The sequence below is a fragment of the Buteo buteo genome, chromosome 13 (genome assembly GCF_964188355.1).
Source record: "Buteo buteo chromosome 13, bButBut1.hap1.1, whole genome shotgun sequence".
Taxonomy (NCBI): domain Eukaryota; kingdom Metazoa; phylum Chordata; class Aves; order Accipitriformes; family Accipitridae; genus Buteo; species Buteo buteo.
Genome location: NC_134183.1, coordinates 25,739,449 through 25,763,840, shown reverse-complemented (window position 1 = coordinate 25,763,840; position 24,392 = coordinate 25,739,449). Strand labels below are relative to the sequence as shown.

At 36.7% G+C, this 24,392-nt stretch overlaps 1 protein-coding gene across 4 annotated transcripts in view; it reads left to right on the top strand.

The window, feature by feature from the left end:
- The window catches only part of ADAMTSL3 (ADAMTS like 3), a 189,098-nt gene that overhangs the window by 73,127 nt on the left and 91,579 nt on the right, over positions 1-24,392 (top strand). For all 4 annotated transcript variants that reach the window (XR_012652786.1, XR_012652785.1, XM_075045138.1 and 1 more), the window contains exons 4-6: positions 13,850-13,977; positions 16,387-16,432; positions 23,505-23,741. Coding sequence is in view for 2 of the 4 variants with exons in the window: in XM_075045138.1 (XP_074901239.1) it covers positions 13,850-13,977; positions 16,387-16,432; positions 23,505-23,741 (411 nt within the window). In the remaining 2 variants the exon portion in view is untranslated. The remainder of the gene's footprint in view (positions 1-13,849; positions 13,978-16,386; positions 16,433-23,504; positions 23,742-24,392) is intronic.

The following is a 24,392-nucleotide window of genomic DNA, read 5'->3' as shown; positions in this document are numbered from 1 at the left end:
GCGAGATGAGATGATGGTAAGAGGGAGACTTTTCACAACTAAAATGTGACTGACAACTCTTTGCAACGAGGGTAAACCAATCATAGTTTATCTAACAAATGCAACTTATTTTGGGGGTTTGGGGGGGGGAGTCCATGGCATCAGAGGCACAACTTGGCTTCAATAGATAACCAAGAGCTGATGTTGTTTTCTTTCTCTTGTGGCCAAAAAAAAGATGGTGTTCTTACATGGAACTTTTTTGTGGGTATTTGAAGAAGCATAATTCTAGACTCCAACCAAATACCTGCTTTATAGCCAGAACACTGATAAATGGAAGCTGGTAGAAGAAATAAATTTGAGAAAAGTATGTAGGAGTTGTTTCCCCTCTTCTTTGATGTTTTATCTGCCCATATGTGTAAGAAATCACATCCACGTCTCTAGTTTGGCTGTATCTGACATGGAATTCAGGTGGTTCTTGTAGGTCCTATACAAAGTCCAACAAAGTCAGTGAGATACTTTCCATTGATTTCAGTGGCTTTTAAATCAAGCTTTATTCACTAACTGCCTAACAGTAGTATTTTGGTTATCTTTCATTTACCAGAGTATAGGGCAGAATTAAAAACAAAAAAGGAGCTTTGCTGGTTAATGTATTTACACAAATTTTCCTTAAGTCCAAATGCTAATGTCCCTTTTAATAAAAAAAACAAAAGCAACAACCAACCCCCACCCCACCCCTTCTCTAAACCCTTCAAATACAAGCAACCAGGGAATTATATAAATAGATATTCTTACCTTTACTACAAAAAATTCATGCGGAAGTCCTATCTTGGAATAAGCTATTCATTAGTTGGCTTGGCAGAAGGAACACAATCCAAATGAATGAGCTGCCAAGAGTATTTTTAGTGGTTTTATGTGTTGCCCATTCAAATCTTGGAAAATTTCTTTAGAAAATTGGACAAACTGACCCCTCATTTTTATGGGCTTTTGCAAGATCTAAACGTGAAAAACAACTATTGTATTTAGCATCTGTTAATGGAGGTTTCAGGCTACGGGACTTTGAGAAAGTACTGCTGGGAAGCTAATACAATAACCATGAAATATTGGACTGATAATAGGAAACACTGGCACTGAACCTATATGGAAAGAGTCATGCTAATATTCCATATCCAGGCCTGTTACCCTGTGCCGAGTGCTAAAGATACTGCAGTTAAACATACACAGTAGTAGAGATCTGGAATGAAGTCAGAGTCAAACTCAAGATAGATGAAATTGTCTTTTCCTACCATGAATACTATTGGTTGGATAATTCTGTCTCTGGAGAATTAAAAACGGGGAACTTGGACATGGAAGAGAAAGCAAGTTGTGCTAACATTTTTCCAAAAGGGGAAATATATGTCCTTACCCCACATGTGTAATGAAGCCCTCATCTTAATTTTTTTTTTTTTTTTTTTTTAATTTCTGTGGGAATTGGATCTAGACTCGTGCTGCCATTGTAACTGTTTCCTTGACAGGTTTTTTCTCCCCAGGCTGGAAGCTAGAAAATCAATAAAAGGGAAACTATTCACCAGATATCAAATGAGTTTCAGTGGATTATATTTTATTTGACTCAAAGTGGAAAAGAATGACAAGAGAATATTACATTTTTAATCCCACATAAAATACCTTTCTGGGAAACTGTTCTCTGCACATGAAGGTTAATTTTGAAGACTTTTTTCTCAGCAATGCTGTGTTTTTTTAACCTGTACAATGATGATATCCAAAAATCTGCCCTCAGAAGATATTTTGGCATATTCTTCTGCATATTGGGATCCTCTGCAAGATGAGCTATAGGCAGGATATTTTAATGTTTTTTTGATTATCTAAAAAAAACTTCCTGAAGAATTTGACATATATCTTGCTGTATGTGGGAGAACACAGCTGGAGGAAGCTTGAGAATTGGTACAAGCTCTTGACTGTGAATAACCAGTGATCAAACAAAAGTTACGTGTATGACAGAATAGCGGCAGAAGCAGCTTAAGGATGCATTTCACCAGTGCAGGTGCCCACCAGAGAAGGTTCACAACATCTCCAAGTCAGGCTACCCTTGTGTAAAGTGAGCTCTTCACAGCAATGAAGGAAAGTGTTCTTCAAGTGCAGGAAATCAGCTGGAGCCAGTGAAGCTGAGCAAACTTAAATATTAAATTTGTCTCCAAGTTAAGCATGAGTAATAAAAAGAAACACTAAAATTATATTTTGATTTTTGGATCAGTTATGCCATTGCTTAATATCACCCAAAGATCAGCTCACGGTTAAAGGGGCAAGAACTGTTTTCTCTGAGAAGAAAACTCATCTTGTTAAATTTGATTTATGCCACAGTAAAGAGGCACCATGATCAGGCTGACAAGTTTTAGAGTTACTTTGGGCAGAATTAACTTCAGTCAGACTTCTTCTCAGTTATGGGCTTAATAAGTCTTCTTTAATATATAAATTTAAAATGGCTCTGCACAAAGTGATACCTACTTTAAAAATCAGCGGTGAGAAATACATCAACATAAAATAATGCCTTTAAAATTCAAAATTGATAAACTTAATTGTTCTACATTTATGGAAAGGAAAATTAGGATTCTTATAATTGCTGTCAGCTAACAATGTGGCTTTAATATTTTTCCTTTTGACATTTGTTCTGTTGCCAGGTGTATCTGCTTATGTTCTGTGATCTGCTTTGCATTACTTTTATAGAAATATTACCATTAAAAGTGCTACATATCGTATTAAATAGCAGGGTGAGTCAGGAGGCATGGGTCGAATCTCTAGCTCACAAATGAGAAGTTTGGATGCCTCATCTGGGTGATATGGTATAAATATGCATAAGAAAATCATCAGTCTGGCACTACTGATGATCTTGGCATGAAATTGAGCCAGGCAGGAGTGCAATATCCCAATATCCAGGGTTATGAATATTGCAGATTATGGATAGACAAAATGCACAGGAAAGACTTTTCTATACTGGCTGCTCTTGCTGCAGTTTATTCTTCTGTCAGTATTTCCCCTATAAACTCCTTTTATTCATAGGTTTGGCAGTTAGCCATAAAATTTTGCTTCTAGCTGGAACTTGGCAGACAGTGTCTCAAGTCAGGAAAATTATTTTAAACAAATTTTTAAAATATGTGATATATATTGGGGCTCTTTTAAATGTTAGAGGTGCAGTCAATTTTTCCTGAGAAAAAGGATTTTTTTCAGTGGTTTTTTTCATTGTAAAGCCTCTAAACAAATTCTTAAAAAAGGAAAAAAGATTGTAACAATTAGAAAGAGAAAACATGAATTTTCTTTCGAAAGCATGTGTATAGAGGTACTGTACATAAATGTTAAGGACTTGTGTATTTTGAAGTGATTGCTTTTAGGGTATTGCTTTAAATTAAATACATAATTTATCATTGTGATGGGATAAAGCTTGTTTACGGTGTTATATACTGTAAGGTAAATAGTATGTAACATATAACTAATTTTAAATGCCCGTACTCCCTCTTTATTTACCTTTTCATAGCCTGTCTGCAAGTTTTGTACACAGGAGTCTTGGCAAATCAACCCTTTAACAAGTTCAGCATAATACAGTAATTGATAAAGTTGTGGGAACAAGCAGATACCATTATGTCAATCTGTTGTACTGTCTAAGATCCAAGTATACTCAGATTGCGTGTACATGTCATGTAAGCAGAATAGCCTTTCTTATACTTCGGGGTTTGCAGTGTTAATTTGGGCAAATACCACCAGTACCACCACAAATCAGCAGGAGTGAAATTTGATGGTGATTGTGGTAACAGCTCCTGGCTTTGTGTCAGGGTCTGTTCTCCATGTTCTTACAGCTTACCTGTAGGCTGAAAAACAAGAAGTCCCACCCTGTACTCTCCCCTCTCGCTTTTGTCCTATTTGCAAACTGTAAATTTACTAATAAATTTACTGTTGATTAATTTTAATCTAGAGCCTCAGTAATTCAAAGCATTCCTGCCATAGCTCTCCTTACCTGGAATGACTTCCTCAACTACTGTCAAGTGGGTCTCCATCAAATAAACAGTTCAAGAAGGAAATGAGGAGGCACAGGTATTTTATCAAGAAGAGATGAGTCTAGGATAGGTATCTGACCCTTAGGAGAAATGTTTAGGATTTTTTGTTTTGTACTGTTTTTTACATGAAAAGCATGATTTAAAAGCATTCAAAAATATGTAATGACTGAAGTATGATTGCACTTTCATATGGCATCAGAATATGGAAAAAAATCTGAAAAATAAGCCTCGACAGGAAAGATTTTGCACATTTGACAGTGGCACCAATGTGGGTTCTTTGGAAGCTGATGGAAATCCTCTGCTTTGTCACAGGCATAACGGTCATCCTTTTATCAGTGTTGCTCTTCTCTTTCCACTGCATGTGCCTAAGTGGTGCAGTTTTTAACTTTTGAGACCAGTTTTTAAAATTGCATGGTAAAGCATTTAAAAGCACCTTTATTTGGATGTTTGCAAATATATTTAATAAGGTAATTCAAAAAAATAATGCCAGATATATTTCCCAGAAATTGGAATCTCTTTTTCTATTATGCACCTGAGGAATTCTGCACATTGGACTCTGGCTGACCCACCACACTGTTTATGCTGGATGAGGAACATGTGGTGTGCAGTGTGAAGGTGGAAAAACCCAGTGTATGCAGGTGCAAATTTTGAATAAGCATTCAGTAAAGCTTGCATGAATTCTTAGAATTTTTATGGACTCCGGGAAATATATGGAATGTTGTTAATGCAGATTTATATATAAGTAGGCCTAGAGATAATTAACATATCAAAATGTCCTGAAGATTATGTTTTCCCCTTCATATTTTATACCTACTGTAGATACACACAGTAGAAAGGACAATGTTTGTAGTTGCAAAATAGGAGGTGGAATAGCTCTATAAGAGGCACTAAAATCCAACTTTGGACACTGAGATGTAATTCTCAGCTGTGCTACTCGCATAATGCACCTTCTCCTCCTCCTTCCTGAGGTCAGGTTCTCATCTGTAAAATGCACGAACAATACATAGCCTTAAAAGCTGCAATCAAGAAGTATTAAGACTGTGTATTGTATTTGGCACGTGAAAATGAAAATGTTCTCATTATGACTGTGACAAGATTTCTTTGCACAACGAAATGCAAGGACTGTGTATTTAATAATTACCATGTTGTGGAGAATCTTATGTAATTGATTATAATTTAAAAATTATTTTTATACTTATTAGGATATAACTTTCAAATTCTGCATTGGGAATGTTAATATAATCGATATTTTAAACAGGAATATCATATTTCTTATAAACTTTCTAAAGCATCCCATTCCTTCTTTTTTGCTTATTTTAAAATTCTGCCTTTATCTCTCTTCCAAGCCCTGGCAAGTGTTTGCCTCAGGCTGGCTACTGAGAAAGTGGGCAAAGAGTGCTACAATTTATATTGCTTTCTTGGTTATGTTCCCTTTCAGAACCTCTGGGCTTTTCCCAAGGTCTGTGGCTTTTGAGTTGTTTGCCAGCTACACATGCAAATCTTTAAGTTCTAATTCTCCAGACCACTTAGAAATGGAGGGAATTGGAATGATGCTAAACATTTCTCAGTGTAGTTTTCATTTCAGATGGGGCAGATTCAGAGGAATGGATATGCTTTGAGTGTTCAAATTTATGTATTTCCAGCTACGTATTCATGTGTACTTCTAAATCTTGGAAGACAGTGAAATACTGGAAACCCAGGGAAAAGTTTTTCATATTCTTGATCCTGGTCAGCTGTCCTGGATGATTGGACCTAAAAGCGTTAGAGAAGCATGGACTTCTTGCCTGACTGTTTAGATATCACCAAAGTTGTTAATTAGCCTTCCTCCCTGTTCTCAGGTCCTAAGATGTTGTCTATGCTCTAGTATGGGTGAACGTGGAATAAAATTTACCATTATAGATAAGGCAGCTACAGGGCTCATACGGCTCTATTTGGGCAAGCATTAATGAAAACCTAGGCAACCAAGTCTGGATTGTCAGGTGCATTGTCAGTGATGTGTATTTGTGGGACATGCTTATCAGGGTTTTAAAAAGGATTGGTCTCTTTGTTAGACGTTTATCTGTCAAAACAGTAATTTATGGAAGATCACCCAAGAAAGTAAAACAGATTGCTGTTGTCCAGAGGAGAGGACAGAGGCAAGTACTCCTCTGCTAAAAGTCAGTTATGTAATAAAAATGTGCCCTGGGACTTCAGTGTAGGTCATCAAAACCTGTCAGCAGTGAGTAAAACTAGAATTTGTGTGGTTTTTTTAAACTCATTGGACCAATGTAGTTAACTCAGAAATTGAAAAATAGCAACTTAATTATGCTTTAACTACTTTAGTGCTGATTCCTTTAGCAGGAACACGTAGGTGCTGTCCTTAGCTGCTGTTAGATGCAGAAATAACTGCAGGAGTCAGCTCTACTAATGCAGTTGCTTTCTGCTTGGAGTTGTTAGGGCGGGAACCATGATTCCTTCTCCATGCCCACAAATTCCATGTTCCCTCTGTTACTGCTCACAAAGAAGGAAGGAGGTGATACAGACTCTTTTCAGTGCCAAAAGCCTCAGCTAGCTCATAGGTGCCAAACAGCCAAGCAACATTTCATCCCTTCCTGGATGCCAAAAGCCTCAAGTATCCCTGCTCCACCTGCCAAAACCTCCAACTTTGTCCTGACAACTCCTGCAGTGCAGGCCTGTGTTGTCAATATGAAGTTTTGCAACACACTGACAATGGAAAATCTGGATGCAGTATAATACTGAAAAACATGCTGGGATTTGCCTTCAGTTTAGCATCAAAATGAATTATGCTGTAAATATTTCCTGTGTGTGACTCTTTTGCATGTTTTATTTTCCAAAACTTGAATTTGAATTTATTCGAAACTGCTGTAGAATGAAAATATATTACAGAATTCAACGTTGAGAACTCTAAACTACATCTGAGCCCTCAGATGTATTTTCATGTATGTGAATAGGTCCATCATTTGCCTTTTGGCTCATTTCTTGCTGGTGATTCTCCTGGTCCGTTGCTGAGCTTTACTAGCTTGTGTTTCTGAAACGTTCTTTTCGTTACCAGGCACAGATTCCATTTTGCAATCAGTTTGTAGTGCATGGACACCCCTATGCAGTGGGAAGCCAAGTGCAAGGAATAGTTAATGTGACTGAAATAATGTTAGTAATATTAAAACTAATTACTTATAAACATCTGCTTAAAATAGCTACATTTACTCTCAGGTGGTTTTTATCAGTCTGAAATAATGATGTGTTGTTTTTTCTCCAGGATTTTATAATTCCAGATATGTCTTTTTTAACATACAGAATAAGATGTATTTGCTTTGGTACATATAAGTAAAAGATTTATTAAACTTAGTGACATATACAATGCACAATTAGGTAATATATAGTGCACCCAGCAATATATCAGGAAATGTCTTGAAATCTGTCATAACGAAACAAGTGGAAGTTTTTCTGCTAAAATCAGGTAATGCAAGATCTCATTAATAATTCTTATTTGTCTAGAAATAAGTTTTGACTGTTCTTCTATTTAGTTGCTGCCACAACTGAAACAGTTTTTCCTAAATCTGTATTCTGCACTCTACACCTTACTTCGATTGTACAAGAGAGCGGTGTAAATCGGTTTTGTAGGTGACCTTAGCAGGGAAAGAGATTTCTAGTATAGTTTGTCACAAAGCCATAAACGTAACAACCAGAGTTAAAAGTGAAGAACACAGTTGTAAGGCTGAACAGCATATCCAGTGATTATCTGCAGGTAAATACTTGTTCTTTCAGTTATGCACTCTGCTCATGGATATAGTCAACAGTGCAATATGATACCTTTTCCACTAAATGTAGTCTCTGGGAAGAAGAATCTGGGAAACGCATCACAGAGCTACTCAGGCAGGGTATTTTCCCTTCAGTGCCACAATTGCTTGCGCTACCTCTGTTTGGAGCTCTTGTAGGTATGAGGAGAAGAAAATGGCATAGTGGAGTGCTGCACATGAAGATTAGTGAACAGCAACATAACCTTGTGCTTTGGAAGACTCTGAAAGCCAGGATAGTGTTAATAGTATTTATGGATTGTAAGAGTGGGAAGAAGCAATAAAAAGGAAATGCTTCATCTCTGTTCAAAATACCATCAAGGATGAAATTCACTCCTGGGAGAAGGGCCAGTACTGAGCTTTGTGTATTGCTTAATTTAGGCCTTCAGTGGGACTGAAGTGGTGTTTATACCCTTCAATAGGTTCTTTCACTTGGATGAATTAAATCTGGAGAATCTAAATTTTGTATGGAGAAATTTAGTTATATGCAATGTGTTATTAAATAATAATATGATATGGCTGTGCCAATGTAACTCCTTATGGGGATTCTCTTTTGGAGTTTGGCATGCCTTTTTGAATTAATACAAACCACGTTGATAAGAAGCCATGAGAAAAACCAAAGAGCACTCACCCAGAGAGCTGCAGTGACATCGGCATAGTAGCGGATACGTTGGTAAATATTTCTGCATAACCAAGTCCTTACTTGTTGTGACAAAGTCTTACTTTGTGAGCCACATCATTCTAACCTGTTTGAGTAGAGCATTTTATACATCCATCCAGCCCTAGGCATGGTCTGCATTGGTAGATGCTGCCCAGAGGTTGCATTGAATCTCTTCTAGAACCTGACAGAGCTGGGCACTCTGCTCTGTGGAGGTGCTCAGGGGCACATCACAGGGCAGAAGTTGGGTAGTTTGTGTTGCAATATGTACATGGCAGAGGGACTGTCACTTGGGGACACTTGCAGATCTGAGTGTTGGGTCTCCACGTTTTTTTCATTACACATACTGTTACAATGATTCTCGTGTCAAATGCTACGTACATGGCTTGTGTTTGTATTTAAAGCAAAATGTATGTTAAAAACTCTGGAAAACAAACATTTAAGGTATTGGAGCATTTCTGTTGAGAAGCTGAATCTTTGTTTTGCTGAATGCTAAACATTTACATATCCAAGCCTTATGTAATGGATGTCTGAAGAATAATAAAACTGCATAAACTGACCTTCATTCTCTGGCACCACATCTCCTTTGAAGTCTGCATGACCAAATTCAAGACAATTATGTCATCCTTCATAACAGCCAAACAAAAGTTTGGCCAAATACTCATTTTTCTCCATATAACAGCACAGTGTTTGATTTTTGTAATGTGTGTTAATGTAGCTGTTGTTATTTACTGGGTGTTACAAGTGACGGTAAAAATCCCCTTGTTTTAGGTTAATGATCAGCCCTGGTAACATCTGGATTTCATTTATTTTACCTCAGTGCCCACTTTTGCTATATTCAGTTACTTTGAGTAGTACATTGCAAGGCAAGTATGGCCTGAAAACACACAAATAATTTGCAGAACGTGGTGTTACAGTATGTGCCCATATGTGGCAGAAGCAAAACAGAGCCCTGGATAGAAGAAGGGAAACTGGCACTAACATTTCACCCCCTGTCCAAATCTACCAGTGCCACACTTTCAGTAAAATTCTCCATGTAGAAGGGCTGCCTCTGTAGTTAAGAGTTGTCAGCAGAGACTCAGATTGCACATTACTGGGCCTCAGACCTTGAGGAAACCTTGGCATACTGTCATCTCAGTCTTTTGAGGCTCTGCCTATGTCACCAAGTGCTTCAAAACTTGGAGTTTATTTTACCCCATCCCCTGATTCAAGTGATCCTTGCCCAGGCCCGTGTGCAGTGTCATGACTTATTCTTTTCTTACTTTCATACTTTCAAAATTAATTGTAGATTGGATACATAGATTGGGATGAAATATTTGAAACTACCTTTATCATATAAACTGGATTAATTTCTGCAGAGAACATTGTATATGTTCTTAAATGTTGCTTTGAGTGCAACGCTTGCATCTAACCCTGTGTTCACGTGTGATGCTTTTGGAATGGACACAACTCCACTAGCGTAGCTGGATCCAGTGGAAGTGTGACGCCTTTTCCCATCAACTGCGTAAAGAGCAGCAAATCATTTAGGTTGTATTTATAGCTGTTTTAAGTTATTTTATCTGGATTCACTACAGCACTTGTGGCTTTACTTGATCATGTTACATCATGGGTACACATATGCATGTATATGCACACATTTATGTATGTGTAGGTACATACGTACTTTCACAATGAATACACTTAATGTACGTGTTGAACTTCATCTGTTGCAAAATTAAACCACTAAAGGAAAAACACTTCCATTCTAATATGGTTCAGCAAAGCTTCACTGCTGAGCCATGTTAGAGTTATGGCTGAAGACAATAAAAACATGAAAAATTGAAGTTAAGAAGCAAACCATGAATGCAATCCTGAGATACAATAATACCCTTTTGTGCCCAATTGCAATTAGCTCTTGATTTAATTCCTAAATGAGCTTCCAAGGTTTTGTTGGTTTAAATCATGATGTTGATGATCTTTTCTTTATTTTACTTCAATTTGGTACCATGGTGTAGACAAATGTAATATGTAGAGTTTATGAAACCAGACAGCTAGTAAATCAATATTATTTTGCTAGTAAATTACTAAGCCAGTGCAAGCTGCTTTTAACTCTTTCCCATGGGACAAATAGTTTGAACTAGCTGGAGTTTAAATCAACACTGCAGGCACTGAATTAGTCAATGATTCTGAAGAAGGCTTTGTTGGCCTAAACTTCTGCTTTGATCATCCTAGTATTTACAGCTTTTTAATTAGATACAGTTCAGAACAATGGCTTTTATCAAAGCAGTTTGGTAAGTGAACAACTGGACATTGTTTAGGGCTTTAGATGACATTCTGTCTGTTAATATCATGTGGCTGGTTTTAATATAATGATGAAGTTAGGATTATTTTAGGCATTGTCACTGCTTTGTCAAAGGAAACTAGCTATTCTAAAAGAAAGAGTGGCATGTATTGCTTTTTTAATATCATAAGTTTAATCACTTCTCAACATACTAAAAAACAATCATTTGCCTTGGGATTACGGAGGACAAACTTTAATTTCATACTCATAAATTTGAAAGAAGTGACTCTTTTGTTCATCTTGACTTATTTTCATGTGATGAGTGATTTGTTGGGAAGTGCTGAGCTCTTTTTGCTCAAGATTGAAGGCAGTTGGTTCCATTTTCAGTGTCAGACATTTCAGAGCTGGCTTCTGATGTAAAGTAAACCCAACGCCAATGTGAAAATTCCTTGGGGATCTTGGCAGAGCTGGGCTCTATCGTTTCTGGAACAGTAGATTGGCCTAAGTACATTTTTAAAGCTTTATATTAAGTGTTTGTAAAATTCGTAAACTTAGGGGAGCAAGAAAGTTAAGGAGCCACTGATGTGTTTAGACCAATTTCTGCAGTTTACTGTTCAAATGGAGATAGCTTATCCTCTAATTAACAAAATTTTTTTACAAGCTCAAGTTTTTCGAGAAGGGGATGGAAAAGTTTGGAAATTGCTGACATTTGTTAGCTGCTTAACTATGGGGAGTAGTACTATTATACTAAATCTGCCTACTCTTATTAATGCCTTTAAAATGTGTTTGAGTAGTCCTTAGTTCTGCTTAAGTGTAGCTAAGTTTAACTATTTGCCATTTGGGTTTCTAAAATGATGCTTGTTCAATAGTTATACTTAAAACTGCTGTGTGAATGCATCCTAAGTGTAACAGCTCATTCACCGAAACAGGCCAGTTTTCTCAAGTTCTGTGGCACATGATTTTTTTATTATTTTTTTTTACTATAATAGAGAGATGCCTTTGCCTACACAGCACGGTATTTGAGTCATAATTCTTGTATGGTGCTATTTTGAAAAGAGCTTTGGTTTTATTGTTTGCCATTTTCACTTCAAGCTTGGTAGGCTTTTATCTGAGTTAACTTCTTCACAGCTGAAGATGAGCTGACTTTATCTGTACTGTTGAATTTAAGGAGACTTATGTATTTTATCCCCCTTGTACTATAAGATTTGAATTACCCATCCCTCACTTTTAAATCACTTTCGTGAGGCATTTTGGAAGAAATTAGTACTCAGTCTTGTTCTCATGAGCTTTACTGAAGTTATTTCTTAGAGAAAATATGGATTACTAAAGTGTGTTCATCTGGTTTAGTATTAGGATATACACTAATCTCTTGCGCTTCTCTGCATCTAGTCGCTCATGAAAATCTTTTCAGCATTTTAAACATTTTTTGTTGTTGTTTTTGGCACTTATGAAGACTTAAATGTTTACTTGGATGCAGTTTATTTAGTAATGTTTTTATCTCTTTGCCTTATATTTGCTTACAGCCCTTTGGTTGGTGTTTCTGTGCGCTTGTTTTTTGGGAGGGGGAGTAAAGATTCTGAAACACCATCTGATTAAGTTGTGCCTTCCTATGGTGTCAAAAATAAAATAGTCATGTGAATGTAGTGACTTTGTTTATCTATCTGAGGTCTGCTTGGATGCCCACTGAAGTCAATGGGAATAAAAAGTTGGCTGTATAAATAGTTGTTTCAGTAAAGCTTGGATGAACTCTTCACATTCTCTCATTTGGAATTGTATTGGGGCAGAGTAAATATCGGCCAATATTCTCTGTCACCTGAGATAAATGACTCATTGCCTCATTTTTATCCACAGTATGGCTTTCATTGATAATGATATTAATAGCAGTTACATTGTTATGTTTGCAGTAGTTTATGTGCAAACTCTATCACCATGGTGATTAGAGAAATTGGTGCTTTCATCTCAGTCTGGGTGTAATTTAGGGTTCTAAAAATCTTAATTTCTTTATGATAACAGGTCCATTATATGTCTGACAGCTCTCAGGGAATTGTTATGTTTGACATTTTGTTATAAAAATCTGTGCATGTTTTTTCAAGAGAGAAATTTTAAAGGTTGCAGGGACAGAGGAATGAAAGTAGCATGTAAATAGAACAGCTGCTGAGGAATTGTAGTGACGTCAAAGAAATGCTTGGGGAAATCCTGAATTTGATTTCCCTATGCTTTCTTCATGAAGAAAATCATAAACCAAAGAGTACTCTTTTAAAGCAAGACATTATTGAATAATTTGATTCATATTACTTTTTAATATTGAACTATTGTGCTTAGCTACCACGTTCTAAAATGTTTTGGGAATTTTCTCTGGGAAACATCAATTTTCTTAAACAGGCTACAATGCAAGTGAGAAATGACATTTTTAAGGGGTCAAGCAGAATTTTGGGTTTTGTCACAAATATTTGATTTTTATATTTGTGGTGTCTGGTAATAATGGTTTTGAAGCCTGTGTAAGTGAATTTAAGCTTAAATCACTGTTTAATTGCTATAGCCTAAAAATCACTCCTTAAGCCTTTTTCCCCAATCTCTTTCAAATTAGTAGCACTTTTTATAATGAAGTTGTATTCTTGGTTTGCTTTTCTGATTGCAATTCTGGGCATTCACTTTATGAAAGATTTGAGGTGCTTAATCTCTGTGCTACTGCTCAGTGCAGGCACAATTTAGGAGATAAAAAGAGACTTTTGTCCTCTCATTAGTCCTGGATATGAAACTCCTTTGGTCAGGATTTCGGAAAGCCTGGCAGCCTGCTCAGAACATGATGCCTGGTCTGGCTGCTTGAGATCAGTTGTGTAGTTCTTACACAGTGTGTCGGACATATGTATGTTGGTAATGACAGCATATTTGGAAGTAGCAGTCCTGTCAGCAGAAGGCATCACATCAGATACACTGTATCTTCAAAGACTCTCCTTCCTTTCCCATGTAATTATTATGTATGAAAATAGTAAATAAATCTGAGGTACTGTAAATAAGCAGCAAAGTAATATACTCAGTACTATTAATGCCAAGCAGTAAAACCTGTACCGAACCAATTAATGGTTTTTTTCTCCTCTCCATCCTCCATTTTTTTCAGACCTCCAGAATTACCCGCTCTGATGAAGATAAGGAAGGCTCCTGGGATGCCTGGGGGTCCTGGAGTGATTGCTCACGGACCTGTGGGGGGGGAGCCTCTTACTCGCTGAGGAGATGTTTAAATGGCAGGTAAGCCACATGCTTGTATGTATTTATTCTTCTGCAGCTCTGCTGTATTTCCCAGTGCTCTGATGGTGTCTATAGAGAAGCATTGTTGCTTCTATTTCTGGAACTCAAGTGCTGTGTACAGATGAAGTGTTGTTAAATCCTACTTTTAATATATTTTCATAATATATTAGATAAGTATCTGAGCCTTCATCTCTGATAGAACTTCAGCATGTTATTAAATATGTTTGTAGAATAACAAGAATGATTTATTTAGTACAGTCAAATACTGAGAGAAGTCCCTGTCACTGTAATATAAAGTGAATGGTGAGTTACCTGCCTCCAAATTAGCCTGCACTTGAACATTACTTGAAGTAATGTTCAAGCACAGGCTCCTCCATGTCTTCCTTGCAGTAAAAACACAAGTGACTTACTCCACACATAGATGTATCAAATGCTGCTTTCTGTTAGGAAACTTTTCCTCTGCCAGTTCTTTCTATGCAGTGGTCCTGGTGGCCATATGTTTTCGCGGATAAGCCTCAGTGTAGCTTGAAGAGAACAGTGTACGCGGTGAAAACAATTTACCTCAGTAGTAAAGCTGGACTAATGTAGGACTTGTTGCTACAATCCTAAAAGTATGAGTAATGCAATAGGCTTGTAGTCAGGCAAGAAGAGATCCCAACCAGCTTAGAAGCATCTGTGCTGGCATCCATAATTGCTTGCTTTATTTGAATTATTCTTAAACATTTTAAAAACTGCTGATTATGTTTAAATTTCTATTTTGCTGAGATTTTTTTAAGTTAAATGCAGTATCTCCCAGGAAGTCAATTTTTCTTAAAGAAGGCTTGTAGTGTGATACACTAGTTAAGTGCAAACTATGAAATACATAGCTAAAGATGATCGATTAAAACACTGCCTGTTTCTTTTAGTGCAAAATGCACAAAGATCTTTGAGAAGAGTAATATTTCCAGCAAGAAGCCTTGATATTCTACCAGTGTGTTAGGGACTGTGAAATGAGCTCAATAAACTGCAGCAATATAAATTCCACTGTGGTTTTATTAATATTTTTAATGTGTTCCCCTGTGAAAAACATATGTTTTCCATACCTTGACAAATGTGTAGTTTAAAAGGTTTTTTTCTGTGTTTTACTGTTGTTGTAATGTCCCGGAAATGCGCAATTGTGAAACAAAGTTTTCACATTTGTATGTATCATAAACATTTTTAACTTGCATGTTGTGATGCAATCATTCTTGCAAAAGATTGGAAATTTGAGACATGTAATATCTTGAGCTCGGAGAGTTGTACCTTCAGCTGAGCTGGTTGAACTCTTGCTCCAGGCATCCATTGCTTTTTCCTTTTCAAATGATATTTTTCAATCCCTCACACACATTAAAGAATTTTTTAATATTTGCAATAATTTTTCATGCAAAAAGTGGAAAATTTAATCCGAGCTGTAAATTAACAGCTATACATTCATGCACTCTTTAATGTAAGGCAGGTCTTTTTGGTATGAAGGGATTATTCCAAAACACTATTCCTGATTTTAGAGATATTGCTAATTATAATTTCCTGTCAAGTCATTTGAAATATGTTTTCAGTTCTTTCAAGGGCTTGATTTTGCCATTCTTAAGAAGAATAATATCTTACCCTGTGCAAAACTGCTGGTCAGTTATTGAGAATTTTGGCAAACCGTGTCCCTAAAAAGAAGTGTGAAACCTGCACATCCCCATATTTATGAGACCACAATGAATAATCATGACTTTATTATATGCCTGTTATTTCAGCTACTAACAACAGACTTTGTAGATCTGAATTGCCTGGATTTCAGGATTCACATGCATTGTGCACCTTAGAAATGCATGCAGTCCATAAGAATTACATTTCATTTAAAATTATGAATTCTGCTCATATGGCTTTGGGTCAGTAAAATTACGTGCTGTTCTTCAAAAGTGTTGCATTGGTTTTTGGGAGAAAAGAAAGGTTTGAGGCTGTTTTTTCTTTCCTAAACAAAATAGGAGAAAGGAAGATCAATTCTCATTAGCCGTATACTTCATTTAAGGATCGCTTAGATATTCTGATCCTCTTTTCCTCTGGGTTACATCCTGTGGATTAGAAGTAGCTTTGCTGAAGTCAGCATAGATCAGGCTTAGGGGTGCCCTGTGAAATCTTTTTCACAAAATAAATGTGTTTTTCATAAGGTTTGCAGTAAATTGGGCTTACAGGGAAAGCCACACGTTCTTTGCTGAAGAGAGACAGCAGTGTAACCTGTTGAGTCCCCAGATCCCCTTTGTATTTAAACCTTGTATTTTGAGTCCAAATTATGGTCCGGCAGTAGCAATAAAAGTCTAATTTTCAAGAGAATAACTAGCTGTAAAACAGGCAGGGTTGTGTTTTGCTGTTATGCAGTGTAACCATTTTTACTCTGTTTTTCAGGAACTGTGAAGGTCGGAATATTCGATACAAAACCTGCAGTAGTAATGTGAGTCTGGCCTGTAATCCTATTTTACTTATTCAAACAATGTGTTGAAGTTTAAGAAATGCTGCTTCTTGTTTAAAACCTTATGGTGCGTAATTTTGTTTCCATCATTATTACCATTTTTAAAGATTTTAGTCTGCATGACACCACAAGGTCTCAAATTTAGGCTTCCCAAATGGACATTTTCTTCTGAAATTATAGTGCCAATTGTGATTCAGAATACATCATTTTAATATCATTTATTAGGAAAGTTACACATTTTGGAGGATTAAAATGTCAGTTCTCATCTTAAACTAGCAAGTGCTTTTCCTAGGGGTGCTGTCTTTCAGATGAAGCATTAAACTGAGCTCCTGATTATTTGTGATCATTAATGGTATGGTGGCACTCTTCACATAAACAAAGAGGTTAACTGCCTGTGTCCCTTTCAAATCTTAAATTGGATAATTACTCCTTATATTCCTTCTGTTTGCCTAAGTCCAGATCTTTATGTGTCTATATGCAAAAGCATGTGTATTTAGGTACACTGGCATAGACAGTTTCTGTGACTGAATGTAAAGCTGGAGTTTTCACTATACAGTTGCTGTTACTGTGTTGCAATCACATTTTGTTTTTAGACACGTTTTATGAAAACCGGTCACATACAGTATACTTCATGACTTGTGCTCAACTGATTTGTAGTGATGTTTTGTCCTGTTTAAACAGCTGCTGCCTTCCACCCCAGATGTTGTAGTCTATTCAAGGTGTGCAGCTCATGCAGGACTTTGCGATACCACTGATCAATAGACCATGTGTACAAACACAATAATTCAGGATGGTTTATGGTCAGCAGTCACCCCCTTGCACGTATTGCCTTACAGTACAATGTGACATTCACGTAATCCCTTTCCAGAAAAAAGAGAAAGTAATTAAAGCAAAAACATCTTTTTTTTTTTTTTTTTTTTTTTTTTTACTGTAGTGCATTTGATTAATCTGCCTCTAGCACTGGGAGAAAGGCAGCAATTTTCACACAAATACCCCTTAAAAGGTGAGGCCTGCAGTTCCCTTGAGTTGAATTATACCCAGGCAAGCACAGGTGATACTCATGTCATTGCCAACCCTGTGATTTCTGCCAGCAGCAGGCAGCTGTGAAGTATGACATGTTCTCCTTAGGAGGCCTGACACTGGAAGTTGCCCAGTAAGTATTTTGAATCAGTATATCTCCTGGGAGAACTGGCCATTCCCACTCTTCAATTTGCCACACCTACAGTTTCTTGTGTGCCAGTTGGCTTCTGCCCTCCTCAAGAACAAGTCTTGCTAGCACCTTGAATTGCTCTAACACTCCACTACTCAGTGTTGGATGGATTTTCCACCACAGCGGCTCACAGCCTAAGCTTCTTCTGGCAGAAGCTAGTGGAAGTGATTAATGAATCAGGCCCAGTTTGTGCAAAAATCAGATTCTGGAGACAAACCCAGTCACTTGCCCTTTCAGAAGAAAAGGCCTAGCAGCTCTGTGCATGATGTCCCTAGCTCGCAAACAAAAATGCCCCATGCAAAAAATACCATAATCTTTTAAAGCTGTGTGATAAACTAAATTGCAGCCAGCCAGTACGTAAGCAATAAACAAACTGCCACTGTAAAATCTATTTGCTACATTCTGTAGCTAGGTATCTAGCTGTATGCATTGTAAACAGTAATATACCTCCAAATGCTTGATCCCATGCACTACAGCTTCCTATGCAACGGTACAAACAGGTCAACGTAGTATATACCTTGTTCCTCCAGCGAAAGGACTAGGAAACTACGCAGTGTACAGAAAAAGGAGAAAGATGAGAGCAATCTGGGCATATTTTCTGCTATAAGCAGAGGTCTACATGCTTTTAGGATATGTAAGAGCAATTGTGGACACTGTTCATTTTAAGGATTATGCAGTAAAAACTGATGGAAATGAAGGTACTCTATGCTTCAGCATAGAGAAAATTAAGATGATTACCACATCCTTTCTGAACTCCCAGGGAGTTTTTCTGAAGTCACTGGGGCCTGTTTTTTAACTTTAGGACTTTTTTTAAAGCGATAAGTGGCAAGCGTCTTGTATGTGAGTCTGTTTGAATTTATGATGATTCAAATGTTAATTTCCAGACAGGAAGTTGCCTTTACAGTTCTGCTTTTGGGGCATGTCTGAAAGGGATCAGGTTTCCATTTCAGTTCAGATACAGCCAGAATCTCTCAGGAATGGTTTTTCCTAGATTATGGATCAGATAATGGAGAACTCCTGAGAAAAATATATTTCATGAGACTTCCACTTTTAATACAGTTGATCTTTGGATGTGATGTCACTGCATTCAAACCCAGTATTAGACCTGACTTAACCTTGAAATGGGAGCTTACACCTAATGTAAACCTGGGACTACTAGACCAGTTTTGTTTCAGATGATATAATTTTCCCCAAAGCATTAGTTCTAATGAATGCTTCTCACTTTAGGACTAAAATTTTAGTTTGAAAATTAAGAGTTTATACTAGCTTCTTTCCATATTAGTAGGTATTATTGTTAACCACATGAGACATTCAGTATATATACACTGTGTAAAGTTGTCTGCAAATGTAATTTTGCTACATGATACATTACACCACTAACATCTATATTGGAGAGTACAAATGAAGCACAACTTAATATGTGTGTCATTCTAATGAAAAGAACAAGAATCATTTTACCAGAAAATTGGTTTCATCTGGATTTGTAATAGAATAGTAGTAAGTTCATTGAACTCAAGCATAGTTCCGGAATAATATTAGTGATATTTCAATCAAAAAAATTAATTCAAGGTCTTAGCAACAAAATAATTGCTGAGATTAAGGCATATGTATAGCCTGCTTATCTTTCTGTCATAACTGAGATGCCAGGTGCATGACTTCCTAAAACTGCATGTATGCTTTCAGCTTTTGTTATAGAAACTTTAGAGAAATAAACTATATAAATGATTCATTATATGCTGTTCAATGAGATTTTCAGTCTTTCTTACCCCCCCTTTTTTTATATTTCCATTTTTGTATATACTGTTACATTCTAATGCTATGATGTGCACTATATGGAAGTGTTTAAGATAATCCTTTAGGGTCCTATTCATAGAACAAGTTATTTGGGCCTTTTCCCCATAAATTTCACATTCTTATGTGCCAATAAGTCACTGATACATTTGCCAGAGTGACTCTTCTACAGTAAGAAAAAATCACTATTTTGTAACAGATTTGCCCATGTTTAATTCCATTATAAACTTGTATTACATGCAGATAATGCTCACACTTGTTCAACATATTCATCAGATTATTGTCCCAGCATCCACTTCTTAACTAGTTCATTTATCCCATTCAGAAAATCTTGGCTGAACTGTGTCTATTTTAGTCCTATAGTATTTCACCTTGAGTTGCATAGTTTCTCTCTAATCTATTCATTTATTTATTTTATATTTATAATGCTGATGCACTGTATGGCTCTCGTGGCTAGGGTTTCTAGCTTGGGTATCTTCATTTTACTAAGAAGTGGCCTGAAAATTGCATAGGAAAAACATAGAAGCTGAAGCTAATTTCAAAAAGAAAACAAAACAATGACTTCATCAGTTTTGGCCAGGTTTCAACAAAATGAGATTCAAAGAATAAAACTAGACAAAGGGCTAGACTTTCTTTGGTGTCATCATTTTTACTGGTTATTTTCTTGCCTTCTCTTTTGTGCTTTTTTCAGCAGAGTAATTGTTGGCAGGAGTCACAGGGTCTGATGCAACCTTCATATTTTGTTCATGAACATTGCCTACAAAGATACAGATTTCTCAGGTTAGCTTTGTTTTCAAAGGCTAAGAGTGCTCACTGCCAAAACTAAAGTGATACATTTCATAAGAAGCTAGCCCTTGAATGCAGTAGTTTTTAATCATCTGTCACCAAAAGAATAGGAATATATATATATGTCTTTTTAACCTGCATGGTAGTCATATCTGAAGCATCTTTTTCAGATCAGTCTGTCTAATAATATGTTCATAAGTCATGTCATAAATACACTTCATTCCACTACAAGATCTGGATGCGATTATTTTGCCAACATTTTCATGTATGAGACCTCATAGATACGTCTTCAGCTCCTTATGTTGTGTATGAGCCTATGAACAGCCTGGCTGTGGTTCGGTGGATTGAGGGTAGGGCAAGAGCTCTTTCTGAAATTAGGAAATCTGAGAAATCCTGAAATTGGTACCAAAAATATTTAACAAACAATAAAAAATGTGGAATATTGAGAGGAAAGAGAGAATGACAGAATGAATTGATGTCTGAAATAGGTTAAAACCAAAAAGACATGCAAACAGGATGAGGATTGGGGCCCATGTATCATTGTCTGACAGGGTGGCCTTGCCCACTTCCAGAACATCCTTCACTCTTGCCTGCCTGTCCCACATCTTGTGCTGCCCCCCCCCCTGCTATTTTTTAAACTCCCTCTCACTTTTCTGACCCACTCTAATGGAATTAACCTGAAATGTACAAGTCCTCTTGTTGTCGTGATTACATTCCTTTCTGTGTTTAGCTGTCTTTCTGTTCAGATTATAAACTCCTTTCTTTATACAAATATGTATGGTTTCCAGGAAAACAGGGATCTGAACTTGATTGCCATCCAAATGCTGATATAATGTAAATGATAATAATTTCAGCCCTTTGATATCCCTTTGTGATGTTCTTTTTATGCTCCTGGTTTTGAACACAGCTCAAACATAAAGCAGGTGGAACTGGCATATGACTCGAGCTGCCAGGATTGCTCTGTGTTCTTTGAAGATGCCAAAACCGAATAGGGAGATGAGAATTCACTTGCTCTCAAGCAGCCAGGAAGTGAGTGGAAGGAAGGAGCTGCATTGTGTTGAATCAATGAGAAACATACAGTAACCACGGATTGACATCGTGACATTGTGGTGTTTGTGTCTTGGCATTGCATCAACACCGAGTGATAATAAATTGCAACAACAGCCTGTCAAAAGTTAGCCTAAGGCCATCGCTCTGCCTGTTTTACAGATAGCTCTTTATTCTTTGTGATGAAAACGTAGCTGTGCATGGCTGAATAACACTGCTCCAAAATATTCCTTCTAACTTTACCTGAATCTAACTTCCACTTATTGTTTTTATCCTTAGCTACTCCTCTATTTACAATGGTGGAAGGGAACCATATGGTATCCATATGAACTCTGAAGTCCTCTCTGCTTTTTAGACTTGCTATTGTGGAAAATGAGAGGTGACAGATAAGTCAGAGCCAAATTCTGCTCTTATTTACACCAGTGCAAATTTGGTGAATATCTTGGGAGTGACACTGCAGTAAATAAGGGAGGTTTGTAACAGTATTTGCTCAATGTTTTTAGAAGCTCTCACTTGTGGGATTTTGCAGAAGTAAAACTCTCAAAGAATTAGAGTAACTCCTTGTCTTATTCCATCATTTTATAGTTTTTTAAAAAGAATATGGCTCAAACTAGTATTATCCCAGATTAAAAATAATACAAAATGTATTAGCATTGTTCTGAGTTATCCTCACCGTAAGGTGTAGCACTGGACAGAGTTGAAAAGCATTGCTGGCAAAGCTCAGTGAATTGCTTGGTGCTCAGTTGCAAAAAATGCCTTGTGTTGATCAGTAGAGAGAATACTGATTTAGAGGATATTTTATACAGACTGCAAGTAAATCAGAGACATTTCTAGGTTACTGTTTTCTATGGTGAAGGAAATCTGGGGCATTGACAAGGTATTAAGCTAATGCAGTGCCAAGTCATCCAGATTCATAAGAGCAAAATGGTGTCAGGACAACATTGTTGAGGCCATCGGACTGGAATTCGAACATTTCTAATGTATATTTTCATCTCCAGTACTGTGTAATGCACTTACTATTTCGTTAGCTTTTTTTCAGGGAAGGTTCAGTTCATTGATAAGGTTGAAGCTGTGTTCAGGATTGGTATTGTTAACTAATACTTAGTAATAAGCTCCATGAGTTCAGCTGACACATCACAATCTTTCAGTCTTATATCCAATGAAAACAAAACTTTGTTAAGATCAGCCTCACATCTGGCTTATATGTGCAGTTGGAATTCTTGGAAGAATATCCTTTCAGTCTGGCGTATGGACTGTTTGACGCTGGACATACTTTCAGATGAAGTCTTTAGTGAGAAATTGTTTGACACACTAACTCCTTTGTCAGTACTTTACCAAAGTTATTTTTGAATAAATCAGTATTCATCTCCATTCCTGTCAACATAGTTTAATATTAACATCATTGTTTGGGTGCAATGCTTTATGTAGAAAAATATTTTAGAATATTTTATTTCAAACAGTTCTAATATGTGGTCTTTCAGCTGCATACGCTGAGGCTCTGTATGGGAGGAGGTATGGAACTGTCTCATTAGAACTGGAACTATATAATCAATAGTTACCAATTTGAAGTATATTTTATTTCAACAAAGTAAGCCTTTCTGCTTCCGTGAAGTGAAGGTATTTTGTAATTAGACTAAAGGACTAAGCACTGAAAGTTCTGGTGTCTCCTCCTAATGCTCTCGTCCCCTTTCTGAGCAATACTGAACAATTAGACACATTTTTACTTCTTTATGTATAAGTAGCAATAATACCTCTTTCATTACACTGACATATCAATTGATGAATGAGTGCAGAGCACTCAGAAATCCTTAAGTGGAAAAAGCTATTGAAAAGAGAAATATTAAATGTCAGCCATCTCACTATAGCCACTTAAAATATAGAGATTCCTTTAGAAGCTAATTCTTATTACAGAACTAGACTTTAAATATACTACATAGTGTCATAAAAAGTAGCATTTCTAATTATCCTTTCATATCAGTTATGTTGTTATTACTGGAATATGCATAATATTCTGTTAACTTGCACGTCAAGCAAGGGATTAAGCAACGAAAATTCTTTTAATACACACAGTAAAACTTTGCAATATGGCATATTTGTCATAGCAGATCGGTTCTTGAACTAAGCCTCCCTGAATACATTCTGTGTAATTCATCAGATAACTTCACTGCAAATGCAAAGTAATCCCATCTTAAAAAAATACTTCCTTTGGTTTGTTTTTAGGACTGCCCTTCAGATGTTGGTGACTTTAGAGCACAACAGTGTTCAGCCTACAATGATGTCAAATACCAGGGACATTTTTATGAGTGGATCCCTGTGTATAATGATCCTACTGCACCGTGTGCCCTGAAATGTCAAGCTCTAGGAAAGAACTTGATTGTGGAGCTTGCCCCAAAAGTGCTAGATGGTACTCGCTGCAATACTGAATCCTTGGATATGTGCATCAGTGGAATATGCCAGGTATGTTCATGGTGTAAATCTACTTGTGACCTTTGTTGTGAGACACTTCGCACATTGAGCACTTTTTGGTTATTTTTCATCTTCATGTATCAGTTTACTTTAGACATATCTGCAAGTACTGCCAAATGAATTGTAGATAACTTACCTTTCTCTTGCACACAGAAGTTCCTGACTGCCTTAGCTGTTGATACTTTTATATATAAATAAAATGTCAATTACATTCTCTCACTCTTCTATTTATACATATAAAAATTAATGAAACTAGTTATATTAGTTACAGCTTTCTAACCTTCAGTATGTCTGTCAGGGTGTGATGAATTACACAGCCTTCCATTTCATTTTACTCCTTCTCTGAGTCTTGCATTTCATGAACTCTGTTAAGGAGAAAATTTGATATTTTATGGGATCCAGCCCAGAATGGCAGGTGTGAGTGTGTATATCTGTCTTGCATGGGTGAATGAGTATATGTTGTGATTGAATGAATTGATTGTTAGTATCTACATTTCTAGATATATTTATTATTATTATTTATTGTTTATTAGAGTTATACTATTGACTTTACACATTTGGTGTAAAAACAGTAAGTTATAATATTTGAGGCTTGCCAGCTTTGCCCATGTCTCATTAGTAAAGAAATATTGCAATCTTAAG